This window comes from Mastigoproctus giganteus, chromosome 1 (genome assembly GCF_048544385.1).
Source record: "Mastigoproctus giganteus isolate SK-2022 chromosome 1, ASM4854438v1, whole genome shotgun sequence".
NCBI classification, from domain to species: domain Eukaryota; kingdom Metazoa; phylum Arthropoda; class Arachnida; order Uropygi; family Thelyphonidae; genus Mastigoproctus; species Mastigoproctus giganteus.
The window spans coordinates 316,722-332,373 of NC_143575.1; the positions used below are offsets into that span (position 1 = coordinate 316,722).

A 15,652-nucleotide genomic window follows, 5' to 3' on the forward strand; every position below is an offset into this window, starting at 1 on the left:
CAGAAAAAAATTTAAAAGAAATGAAATTGCCCTTTCTCGAATTCCCCGCGTAGCCATTTCTTCGGGCTCAGTAGTTTCTGCGAATGCAGTTCATTTCTTTCTTGCAGTGGCGTTATCCAAAGATTTAGAAGTTGCAACTGAACTGCTCCCGAGTGATGGGAGTGGATTATCTCGGCAGAATGAGAGTAGTTGCTTAAAAGTCACGGTTCCTACATGAGCGAATTTCTATTTGACAGATTTATGAAAGTCGCGGCATGCACAGTCGGAATTCTTGCCATCGAAACACACCGGAAAGGAAAAGACATTCCAACAGCTCTCCTGTCACGAGGGAAAGCGAATTCCATGTTTCCCACTTCAAACTGAGGTAGGAAGTTCGTGTGAAGTTGCAACCAGCCAAACAGATACAATTACTTAAGATATTTAATACGTTTTTGTATCTACCAACCCAGAGCAGGCGAGCATTCACAATTCTTAGATCTATTATGTTAGTAACATTCGTTTTCTCTGATGGAAAGTTTATTCATTTCTTTGTTCGATTTGATTTTGCTTTTTACGGACTTTCTTTATTAAAACAAGGTTTTCAGGAATGGCAAACCCATATTTTCTGCAGAAAATTCTACGGGACCTCACACCCTTATGTTATTTCCTGCGGGATCATGAAATCCATAGTTTATTCTAAGCGTTTCACCACGTAAGACTAAGTGAGAAATTGCATTTTGGTAGTTGCTGAACCACTAAGAACAGCTTTTCCCTTTTCAGAGATTTACTTCTGTTTCTTCGCTTTTAGTAATTAATGATTGGTGCGTAATATCTCGGAAATACTTTTGAGACATTTTTTACAGTAACCTGACTTCAGCTCTGCCAATTAGAGTAGCGGACATCTGGAGACCAGGCCACCTGCGAAGTGATCTCGTTTGAGGTGTTTAACGCTTCGAATGGATTGAGCAAACTCAATGCTGATGAGATTTTTCCTTTTGTTCAGACTATGCGCAGAGAGGGCATAAATTGAAACTGAAAAAAGATCATTTCAGGATAGATGTGTGGAGATTTACCTTCAGCCAGATTGTTAGAACAAACTTCCATTTGAAGTTTTTTCAAATGAAAGAACTAGACAAACTATTGGTGGGGATGGACGGGTGATGTGTGAAGATATTTTTTTTCGGCTGATGCTGTATAGGCTCGCTTTCTTGCATCATTTGCCACCATTAAAAATAATTTCGAAACTTTTCGGACTATCGAAAGTACGTTAATTGGATTTTCCAATTTTTAGCTGCTGAACAGGGTCCTAAATTTTTTTTGGGCACATTTGAAACATCCTCTATTTTGTAATAAACACACGGACATTTCGACAAAAAATGATACAGTGAAAGTGAATCCATTGGCGGGATTGATATGGAACTGAAGAATCTGCGAAGATATAATGCTGACAAGATTTATACTTTCGGAAGGTAGCTTTCGCCTAATTTTCAAATCCGAGGCCATTACGAGCCATCAGTGAACGAACATTAAAAGCTTAATGGACACCTCCATACCACCATCATCAACGCTCGTTCCACCTTTTGCGGAGACAAGATTTGGACTTGCGTCGAATACTTTGCGCTTTGCCTAAAGAGCACGCAGCGACACATTCAGGGAAGGAGATCCAAATCCAATACTATCGCTTCCTGTAGCTCATTTCTAGTGGGACCTTTGCGGTTTTGCAAAAAAAAAAAGTAACAACGAATGCACAGCGATATACGAATATTGTAAATTGTGTCAAAACCAACCTAACCCCATGTTGTTGCGAGAAGAATGAAACGTCCTTGCACGCGCTGCCGACACTGATCGTGAAATGAGTACTTACCGATCGTGAGCGACCTGTGCTGCCAATAGGTGCCGGTGATGGGGAAGATTCCTCCCAAGTGGAGCACCGTCTTCTGTCGGAGTCTTAATGGAAGCCAGTTGTTTATAACGTCCATGTGACCTCTGACCCACTCGCACGCGACGTCCTTTACTCCTTTTCCTTCATCTCGAGCTCGGCTGTAGCTTTCCAGCAGATCAGAGACTTCTTCCTCGGAGAATGATATCGACTGCAAGAGGTGGTACATCTCGGGGGCCTTATCCTTTACTCTCAACCACGCCATCTGAAAAGAAAACACAACTCGCCTTAAAAGCATCGAGGAACAACCATACAATTAATTCTACCCGGGCCCATCCCCAATAAATTCCGTACTCGAAGAAGTCATCAAACAGGCCACCAAAGTTGCATGGCGTACAAGCTGGCTTCGGAGTCATCTTTGCTTTGTGAAGGGCTCTAAATCTCGAGCAGTTACATTTCGCTGTCTTCTTCACGACTCAATATGCCGAGGTTATAATTGGCTTACAAGGATGGTCAACTTTTAATATTCGGACGATTTAAAATTTCATTTAAGCGGAGTGGAAAGCAGCAACAAATATAAGAAAATAAATATCGATAAACGCAATGTGCCATTTCTGTTACACAATCTTAGTAGAGTACATGGAAAGAACCATTAATTGAGACTCATTAATTTCGGTGCAAGTGCGTGGTGATTAATTAATAAAAAACAAAAATAACCGATGGTCGTTGTTTTGAACTGTTGTACGTTCTCTTCAACAAACACGTTCAACTAATTATTTTACTTTAACGCTAAGGAAGAAGTTATCCTGGATTTAAAACTCATTATGGGAAATTCTTCGCGAGTTACTGCGGGGAATTAAACCATACTTGTACAGACAACGGCAGAAGCGCTGACACAAACGTAATAGAAGGTCACATTTAGAACAACACGGGTTGTCGCATTATGTCCGCAATGACTCCCACCCTGATCGTATTCCGAATAAGAATTCGAATAAAAAGAAGCGTTGGAAGTACACAGATCTGATTAGGAGTTACTGCGCATAAACACGAGCTTACCTTCCGCAGATGAGCAGTTTCGAAGTCACAGGGCACTTCCGGTTGGTATTCGCAGTGGGGAAACGCCACCGTGATGTACGTCTCCGATCCACTGGTCTGATGTACGCTGGGGATTCTGCGCAGGAAAATCACGGCAGCTCTGTGCGACGTCCTGTTCCTGACCAGGGAATCCAGATGGTCCCCAACGAAAGCGACGGACACGAATATCTGTAGACGCTCAATTTCACTCTTCAAAGCATCGATGACGGGCGCTGAAATAGAAATCAAAATCACGAAGGGTTCGACACATTCGCGTGAGATCGTGCGAGGAAATTCGCTGTAGGCCTAGCTTTGAACTACTGGAGGCAGAGGTCATTATTTACAGAAAAAGCGTCAATATTACCCCCCCCCATGCCACTTTGTGGGGCGAAATATCTTGAAAACGCGACCGACAACGAAGTACAAGAATAATTGAAAATGTGCGCTGGATTGTATAAATATCCGATTTTGCCAACGCATACTTCGCACTCCTTAACTTAGATTTAACGGACGAAGACGAACTCACCTGGATATCCCGCTAGCAAAGTGGCACATCGCTCGCCCTCCTTCCTGCAACGAGACGACACGAAGATGCCTCCAATGCACTCTTCCAAGGCGCAGAAATAGTTCTTCCGCGTCCTGTCGAATGTCCACTCGAAGAGATCGTCAGCAGACATGTAGAAGAGAGACGACACGCTGTCGCTCCTGAATGACTTCCAACTAAGGACAGGGCCCTCCTGCGGCAAAGAACGATGTGGAATCACCCACCGGAACCTGAAAGAGATTCAAGCCGATGCGAAAGACATTTTACAAAGAAAACTTCGACAAACGCTTAATTTTAAAGTCAAATACAAAAATAACCGATGATAGTTGTAGTAATGGCAAGTGATGCACGAAGGCAAGTTATATAGAATCAGCAAAAAAAAACCCAATTTACCTATCTTGAATTTATATTCCATGTCTCAGCAAGTGGAAGAATACCATTAACATTCAGCTTCCTCAATTTATTCAAGGCTTTAAACACCCCAATCAGATCTCTCCGCAGATGCCTAGTCTCAAGACACTGCAATTTGCAGCACTGAAGCCTTTCTAGGTAAAAGCACGTTTTCGTTCCCTCACCAATCTGGTTGCCTTTGTCTGCATCCGTTCAAGCAGTTCTACATCCTTCCTAAAATGAGGCCTCCAGACCTGTATACAGCACTCAAGATGCGGCTAACCATGGCCTTATAAAGGCCACGGTTAGGCTGCAAAGGGATAATCACCTCCGCATCAAAGGGACATACACAGGGATAATAAGGCACCTCCTTATTCCTGCTAGTAAAGTTTCTGAATATCATTGACAAAACCCCATGAGCTATCGTGGCAACATGATTGCACTGTCACAGGATTTCACGTCACACTACACAATTAACCCCAGGTCTTTTTCAATCTCTAGTACCCTGACTTTAGTACCACTCAGTTGATAGGTTATTCTGGGGTTTCTGCTACCAATGTTCAGTACCTTGCATTTGTCAACGTGAAACTTAAACTGCCATTTCTCAGCACACTGACCCAATTTTCCTAGATCTTGTTGCCGTCATGATGGCTGTCATTAACCACCCTGCCAACCTTTCTATCATCTGAACACATCTTCATTAATACATCGATAAATATCAAAAACAACAGACCTAATAACATTCGTCGACGAAGAGCAGTGCCCATTGAGAATAATCACTTGTCTTCTTCCACTGAACCGTCTCTTTATCCATAGCAGTAACTCGCTTCTAATTCCAAATTGCTTCAGCTTGTACAGCAGTCTTATGTGCAACAGTATCAAAAGCCTTCCTGAAATCCAAGTATATGATGTCAAAAATACTTTCGACCACAGGTTTCCTCTTCTAGAGCGTGTTTGCTGATGATAGAATTGAGAGATTCGCTCATAATTTTGGAAATCCGTGGTGCCTTATATCGGTTGTTACTAATAAAGCCTGATACCTACTGTCAATCAAACTATACATGAAACAGTGTTTAATTTAAGGTGCTTCAAAAGTTTTTGAAGCACAAATGAGTCTATCCCGAATCGGTTTAACTCTAACCGAACTGTCAAGTTAAAAAATAGAAAACAGGTGGGTGTAAGTCGTGTCGGTTAGGATACGTCTATCTTCAGTAGTGCAGAGAGATTGCTAAAGGTTTAACCGCTGCAGCGCATCTGCTCAATCCAAAGCTTGAACAGATCGCTCTTCCGCGAGAAAATTGGGAAATGGAAGCAGTTTGTCTTGCCAAACTTCTCATGACTGCAAACTGACCTGTGCACTGATGAATCGGCAAGAATTCAGAAACACGCTGCCACTAATCAAAGAACACCGCATAATCCTTACCATGGACGATCCCCAAAAGGTAATTGCTATTAGTCTAGAAGAAACTATCAACGTTTATCGAGATTAAGTGATTTGTATGTAAATTGGCCGAGTTAAGCAGAGTCACAAGTGATTAAAACTCAACCTTTTATCCGCTTAAAAGATGACTAATAACTTTCTTTCCCTTCAAGCACTTTTACGAAAGAGGAGGAAAAAGATCAGCGCTGGCAGCAATTAAAAGCGCATTTCAGATTTCCGTTTAAAGCAACTTGTTAAAAGTCACACTTACCTGCCAATGGGACCGAGGGAGCCGCAGTCTAGAATCTTTCCCGCCCCGATCCATCTGTCTAAATTTGAAGAAGGCGATGTCCAAACTTCCAGGTTCACGAGCACTTGGGGTACAAAATTGCTCTGCGGCATGCATTCCCTGAAAGAAACATCCCATCTAAGAAGGCGACAGACTTTAAAGTAAGACACAAATTAGCAACACTAAAAACTTAGTATAAAAAGATTTCACGAGATGGCCCTGTTTTCAAAAGAGCACCGATTTCATGAAATAAAAGAATTAATGACAACAACACCTTACACAAAATTCCATTCCTTTAAAACAAACTCGCTGGAGTCTCCATTTGAGGTTTAGAACTGATGATAACGATGCCAGGATCGTGATATGAATTTGGAATTTAGTACTCTTCAAGCTTTAGCTGGTGAACGTTCTTCCTTCACTTTAACGTTGAAATAAGATATCTTTCCTAAGAAATCCAACAAAATGTGATTTAAGAATTGCCGTTTAGTGGCTAATGACGGTTGACCCAATTTTTATCAAGTGCGAGATGAAAGTGCACCTCGCATAATTATGGGGTGATGAGCACTGACTACTACCTCAACTTAAAACTCGATATAACCGATCGCTGTTAGGCAACCCACAGCCGTACAGATGACCATTCGCAGATCCAGAGAATACTGCCAATTCCAAGATAATCCACTGCCATTATAACCTCACCACACTCAGTTGCTGCTAAGTGCCATGTAGAATGTCTAAATGACATCTGTCGAACACATTTTTCTTTATAGTAGTATTAGCAAATGATGCAAGAAAGCAAGCTTATATTGCATCAGTCAAAAAAAAAAATAAATAAATAAAATAAACACAAAAATGTTGGCCCTCCACGTGCAGCCAAAGTAGTTCTTACCAGGCGAGGAATGGACGCTACAAGATTTCTAAATGTGTCTTGTGGTATCTGGTACCAACACGTAACCAGCAGAACTTTTAAGGTCTGCGGTTGAGACGCCGCAGATGGGAGTTGCTGTTCCAACACAAACCACAGTTGCTCGATGGGATTGATGTCTAAGGAATTTGGAGGCCAGGACAAAAACTGGAAGACCAATTCCAGTTACCGTTAGAAGTCTTCATGTTCCGCGAACCAGTCTCGAACAATCCGGGCGTTGTGGCATGGCGCATTATCCTACTGAAAGACGACACCGCCAGAGGGGAAGACCGTTGCCATGAAAGGGTGTACCTGGTCAGCAGTGATGTTTAGGTAGGTGGCAGACGTCAGAGTCCAGCGCATGGATGACTGGACCTAAGGTATCCCAGCAGAACATCGCCCAAAGCATGACACTGCCGCCACCAGCTTGTTTTCGTCCCACAGAGCATCCAGGCAGGCAGGCACCATCACTTCTCCAGGTAAACGACGCACACGAAAGTGGCTGTACACATGGTGCAACAGGAAACGTGATTCATCGGACCAGACAACTTCTTCCAATCATTCAAGGTCCAGTTTCGATGCTCGCGTGCTCACTGTATGCGCTGTCGCCGGTGAACCATGGTTAACATGGGTACTCGGTGCGGCCTGCAGCTACGCAGCACCATTTTCAGCAGGGATCGATGTATTGTGTGTTGTGGCACATTACCCCATCCCCGGCATTCCAATTACCAGCGAGTTGTGCCACTTCTGTTGCCACGTACCATCGAGGAGAGCCTTCGTTCACCTCGAGAATCGATGAGTCGTGGTCGTCCAACACCTCGCCGGCAGTTCGTGCGTTTTCCCTCCTCGGACCACTTCGTTAGGTACTAACCACGGCTGACCGTGAGCATCCCACCAGCTGTGCCGTTTCGGATATGCTCTGACCCAGTCGTGTGGCCATTACAATTTGGCCTTTGTCAAACTCGCCTAAGTCCGCTGCCTTTCCCATCTGAAGAACAAGAATAACACTGATTAAGGGAGCTCAGTATCAGGTGTTTTTTTATACAGTGTCCGACCCTCGCCGTAGTTCACCTGCAGTTTCTTCGATTTGCATAACGACTCACTGGTCGTAATGTTTTGGCTCATCGGTGTACATACATACACACACTTATGTACGTATAATGGAAGAAGTCTCCTCCATGCAGCATCCGGAAACATCTTGAAGACCAATTCCAGTTACCGTTGGGTTTAATTGAAAGATGGGATTTAGACCCAAGTCCCAACATAAGAACTTAGGGGTCTTGCTTTTCCTCCAACGCCTCTTTCGTCCCTCATAATGCAGTGTTTAAATTTGTCGCTACTGTCTTGCCGATTCTTGAATATGCTGTTCCTATATGGGCCCAGAAAAGCAAAATATTTGCTCAAGAGTTGGGAAATATTCAAAAAAAAAAATTCGTAAAAATTACTAAAATTAGATGGCGCTAAATGTTCACATGGGAAATTATTGTATATACTTCCAAAGATTTTTTTTAGTAGATGAACTCTGACCAAACTTAAGTTTGTTTCTGAGCTTTCACATGAAGTTGATGCTCTCAAGCAAGAGTACAAGGAGAAGCGAAAAATCTACCATAAAGCCATCGCAGAGAACAAATTAAGGTCTTGGAGACAATTGGTTTTCCAAGCAGAGAACACTCATCCCTGGGGGCTCATATACAAGATCTGTGGGAACAAAATTATCTGCCCAAATATATACAACACAGTGCAATATCAAAACGGTGAAGCATATGACTGGAACTCAACAGTTGAGAAAATTATTGAACATATAAAAACAGTCCGTACTTGACCAGTGGCTCACCAGAAGCTTGACAACTGCGTCAATTTCGCTTATGCAGACAACTTGGTTATTTGCGTTGCAGGAAGATCCAGGAGAACCCTTGAGGACCGAGCAAAGATTGTCCTGGATGACCTGGTAAACTGGACCATCAGAAATAAATTAAAAATACCAAACACAAAAACAAAGTTAATGATCTTCAAAAACAGGTTGGATTACCACAGACCCCCTAAGGTGCTTATTCACAGGAAGCAAATTCCATATGTTGCACAAACTAAACACCTTGGCATCATATTGGACGACAGGCTCAGTTTCCAACCACACGTGAACAGTTTAGCAAGCAAAACTGTTTGCAAAAGGTTCACTGCAGTCGACATCAGGATCTCCCGTTCGAACTGGGGACTCACCAAAAGAATCCTATCTCTACTATAAAGCTGTGTTCTTGTCAATTGCCTCCTATGCTGCTGGGGTCTGGTTCCATAGGGTCACTAACAGTAAAATCCGGGCCCAACTCCTTTCCATGCAAAGAACCATGCTGCTTGCGATACACCTTGTAACAAGAACAACATCAACAAATGCACTGCAGGTTCTATCTGGGGCCCTTCTCCTGGACCTATATATAGCTTATAGAAGTTTCGTCTACAAACACAAAAAAGCCTACCAACCTCATTTCTTGGAATAGATCGCAATCCTGCTACAAAAAATTCGTAAAAATTACTACTAAAGTCAAAATTACTACTAAAATCTCAAACAGGAAAAAATAAACCTATGGAATAAACTCCTCTCCCTTTGGCAGGTTAGATGGGATGAAAGTCCCACTGGAGAGGTCACCAGACGTTTTATCCCGGATGTCACCTTTGCCATAAATAAGCCGCATTGTAATTGGTTCTACCCATCCATGAGCACGTCCAACATCCTAACAGGCCATGGTGCTCTTAAAGAAACTGTTCCAATTCGGACGGGCGACAAATCCTCACTGCTCCTGTGAGGAAGAGGAATCCTGTAACCACATCCTATTTTCCTGCCCTAACTACGAAGAACAACAGAGAACACTTAAAAATAAGGTTTAGAACATCTCAGAAGTCAATCTTAACGCCTTAATTGAAAATGAGACTAACTTTCAAGCCCTCCAAATCTTCACCAACGACGTCTTCAGCAGAAGAATGCAGATGCTTCACCACGCTGGATAATTCAACAAGCTCTTGCTGAGCTGTTCCCTGCCACCCTACCAATCATCCTGGACTTAATTCGTTTGATCTCTGAGGTTGTTCAGAGACGTCAACAACAGGTGTTTTTTTTTAAATATTTATTTATTATGTTTTTTTTTCCTGCTGGTACTCAGGACTGGGCATCTCGAGTACGGGATTGCTGGTATCTACTGGTTTTCCACTACCTCCAGTGGATGCGGGATTTTAGCGCACTACAGAAGTGAAGATAGTAGATTATGTCCGGCTCCACGTGCCTTGGGACGGGCAACAGCTGCTCACATTTCAGACCCTGATTACACAGATTCTGTAGTCAAGATAGAGAATTTGCGGAGATGGACCCAGGTCCTGGAGTCGCTACAAACAGGCCACATCCATACACAAACGTCACTGAGTGTGCATGCATGCATTTCTTTTGAGTCTTGAGAGTTTTGTTGGTTTTACAATTTTGTAAGAGAAGCTCCACTTCCTGCTGGAGTTTCTTACACAGGTTCCAATGATTGTAAATAGAGTGTTGTGTATTTTTGTAAATAAATAAAAAAAATTCACATTATAACATCTTAGATACATCTTGCGTAGAAAAGAAAGTATTCTGTTCCTTATCTCTCTCTCCAATCAAATACAGGAATGACTATGGTAAAAACAGCCCATTACTCAGTGACTTAAATTTGCTGAACAACTTGCAAGTAGACCCTTTCACAAATCACACAAGTTTCATTCGCACTAAACTTTCAAATTTAGAAATGTGGATTTATCTTTAATTCTTGCACAAATAAAATAATCACTATTTTTTACCACGTTCAATCATCGAGTAAACTTAATTAAATATTAAATGCGCCGTTATTTAATGTCTTATGATACTGCACATGCGCACTGTTATTGGAGTTTACTCCGTAATGTTTATTACTCAATAAACACTTACGAAATAAGAGAAACCCGCCTTGTGGGAAACGGGACTACCCCGAGGACAATGAAATTTGCGCAGCGAGCGTTTGTGGTGAAATGAATGGGATGGAAGTAGCGGAATTCCTACCTGGGGGACCAACAGCCCGAAATCCTGAACAGCGTCCGTGTGATGTTGAATCCGTTGAACCTTCGATAAACGATGTCCTGGTAGCCGACGACTTCTTCCAGGATGATCCCAAAGATGTAAGAAACCACTTGATGAGACACCCTGTCGCTTACTTCGACCGCAACTTGCCGGGGAACTCCAAACGGGTAGAAGTGCCGCTGCTCCGTCTCCCGATCTGCAAAATGGAATTTTGTTAATGCGAAACTAATGCACACCAGGTGGCGTTGAAATCATAAATGTGACTAGGCAAGGATTGTGAGAGAGCAACCAGCGCGTGAATGCTCGAGGGTGCTCAGCATTTGGGATGTTCCACTAACGAACATCCCCCCTTCAGATAAATTTTGTTTTTTGAAGGGAAAAAGAATTTTTTTGCGCTACTAATCAATTCACCGGCAGCCGCTACTCACTTTATCCTCGATCCCTTTTTGAGAGATGGATTTTAACTTCTACTGCACCTTCACCCGCGAGATTTAATTTGTTTTGGACAAAAGCGGCTACATTACCAGCCGCGTGACATTTAAGTGCAGTGACTTGTACAACGGTCGGTTTTGTGTACGTGTTTTGGATAATGGTCATCATGATGAATACGTGTGTATATACGGATAATGAAAAAAATTAAACGTAAAACCTTCTGCAAAACGTTTACGAATACAATTTTTCGTTAATGTAATTGTCTAAGAAGTAATTTTATAGTGCCGATAGAAGTTGGGTCTCGAAATGGTGCTTGAACAGAATCTTTTGACTAAAGAATTTGATTTGACTGCACAACGATATTCGGTTGAAGATTAGAAATTCTGTTCGATACGCCAAACCTCCAAAGTAAGATGTGTGCACCAGGTGGCGTACACATCTTACCATCATATATGTAACATATACGCATATGATGGTCGTAACTTGGGTCGTTTGCGGAATTCTATGGCTTAACATACTCTGTACGTAGTACGTCGCGCAAGTCTAATTTTGTATCCACGAATAATGGACATTTATTTAGCCATCTATTGATAATTGTGCGGTGTAATTATATTCCTCGGACCCTTGTCGAACTTGAAGGACTGAGTTCTGAAAGCTGTTCCTGCATCAACAGTCACTTCAGCTGGAATTCTTTGCGTTAAAAAACCGATGAGAACACGACTCGTTCTGCTGACCGCACTATGAAAGATTAAGGCGAGAGAGAGAGAAACAATCATACACTCCAAAAAAAAAAAAAAAAAACTTTAAGCAATATTTAGGAAAACGAAATTCATCTGTAACAAGAATTGTTCAAGTTACGTACTTAAAATGTGAAGACGTTCACAATGGTATGGCGATACAGTACCAATCTACACGGAAAGGTGTAGATCAGTAAATTAAAAATTAAATAATTGTACTTCACTCCGAAGAAAGGTGAACTTGTCCGCGCTAAATTTATCTGACATTGGTCTCATGTGGAAAGTTCGTATCTTCGACTCCGTTAAAAGGAAAAATTTCCCAGCTTTCTAAAGAATCTCAGAACCAGGCACAGCTGTTGCATTTCTGTCACCGATGTTTCTAATTAAGAAACTAACTAATTTCTAACTTTGCCCTACAACATAAGGTGCAGTGTAGTGGTGAAGGAAGCAATTGAATATAATTATTTCCACTTATTGTGAAATATTTATCTCGATGTAAAAGAGCCTCCGACCATAGGCCATAATGGGTGGGTCTCCCTCGCTTTCATTGCGTGTATTCAGCTGGGCAACCAATATAGATCCAAAAGAAATCAGGCAGATGGGCTGAGAAGTGGCAATTGAAGTTTAAGTGGTACTTAAACTTTAAGCGGTAAATTCAAGGTATGCATATACAGTGGCGGTAAAAAAAAACTGCATCGCTCGTGAATTTTGCAAATAAAGTGTTTTGCGCTGCATTGTGAGTTGCAGAAATGTTCGAAATGCATTTGTTGGATGGGATATATATCTCCGTGAATGAAATCCAATAAAAAGACTCCACCGATAAACCTTAATGATGTGCCATAAATATCTTCCCAAAGGGTAAAATGCGTAATTAATGGAAATATGAGAAATCATGCAAATGGCAATCATGACAACCAAACATACATTTTATTGCATTTACGTGTACAAACTGAAATGACAAGTTAACGTAATAGTATTATGTACTGTAAATCAGCAAAATAAGTCCTCAATATTTTGCTGTTCCTCCTCGAGCTGCAATTACAGCCTTGCAACGATCTGGCCTAGAGTTAATCAACTTGTGGATATATGGTTGCCCAATTTCGTGGTACCACACCCTTACAATACTCTCCTGCAGCTGAATCTTACTTGTTGGCTTCTTGTGAGCAATTTTAGACGGCATTATGTACCAGCAATTTTCAATTTCAAATCTCACTGTTGCTGGGCCAATCCAACACTACATTTCTGAAATATGACTGCACTTTAAGGGAGAAAACGAGGGAAAACATTGGTGTATGTTTTAAGCCTTGTAAGACAAGAAGACAAATCATCATTAAATCTAAATAGCATAAAACTTACCAATTTTTCTGTGTGGAAAGGTGTTGGAAAAATGCAGTTTTGGACGTCTCTGTGGTGATCCCTATTAACGGGTTTCTGGCGCTCCTCCAAGACAGCAGTTTAGGTTTCTGCATTCACCTCTATTCTGCTGTTGTTGTTATTTGGTTTTAGGGGCATTAGCAACTAAGGCCACATTGCTCCTGGATATGCGGTGGTCATTCCCTGACCTTTCCGCATCCTCAGTATTTGGTGGTCACCGACTCGAACCCGGGTCTAATCAAGAAGCGTGTGCTACGCACTGCTGCTCCTTCCCACCTGGCTACGGAGGCGCCTCTGTATTCTGCATTTACATAACCGTAATCAAACGTTAATAAACTTAATTCGCCCCACCCCTCTCCTCGTTATGCATCCCCAGACCATCTGACTGGCGGGGAACTTTACAGTCGGTGTTATGCAGTCGGGATGGTATGCCTCCGATTTTCGTCTGTTGACATATCGCTTCCCATCCGAGCCATGCAACCAGCATTAAAATTATAATAATAATGATGCAGGTCGAATTTTGATTCGCCAGAAGAGATACGGTGTCCCATTGCTCTTTCGTCCATGAAACATGCGTTTTAGCCCAAGAAAGTCGCTTCTTCCTCATTTGTTGGGTCAACAAAGGCTTCTTCTTGGGCCGATAGGCATGCAGACCACAATCCGAAAGCAGTCTTTGGATAGTTCGTGCACTTGTCTCACACCGAAGGCCATTTTAAAGTCCAGTTTTAGATCAGGAGCGCTATCATGGCGATTACGAAGGCATAGCAGTTTCAAACATCGATCTTGGGAAGGCGCAGTCACTCTCTTACGGCCTGATTCAGGTGATCTCTTCACATCACCGGTTTCAAGCTTTAATTTCAGCATCCGGGATACTGTTCGCTGGTGGCAGCCTATTTTATCAGCGATAGCACGCGTAGAAAGCCCTTCCTGGGACAGAGCAACAGCTACACTTTTTTTTTTTCTTGGTGTCAACTAAACATATGGGGCCATGCTTACACCTCCGCAAAACAGGATACTAATGAGCGTGTATACCCTTCCAACGCCGTATTCATAGAAACGGCTGATGCAACACCTTGCAATTGCTGTCTGATGCAATAGAAGCGTTGTTTGGCGCATTACGTGTCTAAAAATGTTACTTTTCTTAAGATGACGCAGTTTTTTTGTACGTCACTGTAGGCAACAGTAATCCTGGAATAACACACGAATTCGGTGGTAGTACACTCATGAAAGACCTTGTGGTAATTGTGCAATCAGAAATGAGGTATTCCGAATACTGCTAGGAAAACTTATGGGGTTTTATCAATTATATATAAGAATTTTGCCAACAGTGATAAGGTGATTGTCCTTTCATATAAGACAATAATTAGGCTCATCGTGGGTACTGAACACAGGTCTGGAAGCCTCATTAAGAAGAAGGTAGATCTTGTGCAGAGAAGGGCAATGAGATTGAAGGGAACGAAAGGGTAAGCCTTACTAAGAAAGACTTCAGTTCTGCGAATTGTAGTATTTGCAAACAAGACAACTGAATAATAACTCACTTATGTGAGCGAGTTATTATTCAGCGTATTTATCTCTACGCCTAGCCTGTCCATCTGAGGTTAACATCACTCGCACTCGTCTAAAATACAGGAAATTAGAAAACTGATAGCGTCAACTGTCCAGGAGAGGATTAAACGTACGTGACATTAGAGTTTGTGGCCCTAAACTATTTCTTCCTTGGAGTCTGTCTTAAACTGGGCAAAATTGAAGTGTCTTAAACAGTGTCCTTACCCGGGGATGTAGGAAGGCAGAGTTCTGTTACTACACTTTGAGGAAGGATGAGCAAAGCATTCACAATGAACCAGCTGAGCAGTGGCATTTTCGTCCTGTACAATTGCACTCAATGATGGTATTCCGGTGTGACCTGCAAGAAAAACAAATGGCATAAATATTGTGCAAATGAACACCAACAGAGTTCATGTTTACTATACCTCCAAAAACTAATATTTCAGGCTGTTCCAGCGGTAGAACTAGAAGAGATGGGAGTAACGTGGTTCAGGGGTAATACGAGATATTGATCAAGTATTGGTTGACCCTTAAGTCTCGCTAAAAGTAAGATACAACCATACCATCATCTTGATAACCGTTATGTATGCTAAAAGTTGCTAAAGTCGCGAGAAGAATGCGCAGTTGGACTTTAAGGTTACGCACAATTGTTCAATATTTTAGTTGAAATAGAAAATTAGTTGTCCGAGATGCCACCGTAAAGTAATTATTGGGCCTTCTACACCTCGCGTGCCACTTGCATATTCACATTCTGACACGTTTCATTATGTATTAGCTGCATTCACACAGAACCGGTTTAGTCGATTGTAAATTATCGAATGGAAAGTGATTTTGCGCATAAAAATGGATGATCATTTTTAACTCCGGATTATCAAATTCTCAGGGAAAGTTGTAAATCTCCGAGGGAGACAAATCAGACAAGAAGCTTATAGGATCATGTTTATTTATTATTAAATCAGTTTATTTAACCAATAAGTGTGGTCCGCATCCCTTACACGGCCATTCAGCCAGGAGGGCGATCA

General features: G+C 42.0%; 2 protein-coding genes across 2 annotated transcripts in view; both read right to left on the reverse strand.

Annotated features, from left to right (window-relative positions):
• LOC150090475 (uncharacterized) overlaps nt 1–14,960 on the reverse strand; it is a 95,094-nt gene extending 80,134 nt beyond the window's left edge. The window contains exons 1-4 of the mRNA XM_090378055.1: nt 14,856–14,960; nt 10,525–10,738; nt 5,558–5,695; nt 3,459–3,706 (exon numbers count right to left, since the gene is read on the reverse strand). Of these exons, the coding sequence (XP_090234181.1) occupies nt 3,459–3,706; nt 5,558–5,695; nt 10,525–10,738; nt 14,856–14,943 (688 nt within the window). The 5' untranslated portion in view covers nt 14,944–14,960. The remainder of the gene's footprint in view (nt 1–3,458; nt 3,707–5,557; nt 5,696–10,524; nt 10,739–14,855) is intronic.
• LOC150090476 (uncharacterized) lies at nt 1,767–3,094 on the reverse strand. Its single transcript, XM_090376291.1, has 2 exons — nt 2,915–3,094; nt 1,767–2,123 (listed from the first exon to the last, which is right to left on the reverse strand). The coding sequence occupies exon 2, from the start codon at nt 2,121–2,123 to the stop codon at nt 1,767–1,769; it is 357 nt and encodes a 118-aa protein (XP_090232417.1). The 5' UTR covers nt 2,915–3,094.
• Nucleotides 14,961–15,652: the final 692 nt, after the last annotated feature.

What these genes read in the sequence shown, in the direction of transcription:
- LOC150090476 (XM_090376291.1), bottom strand. Translation starts at nt 2,123, where the DNA reads ATGGCGTGGTTGAGAGTAAAGGATAAGGCCCCCGAGATGTACCACCTC.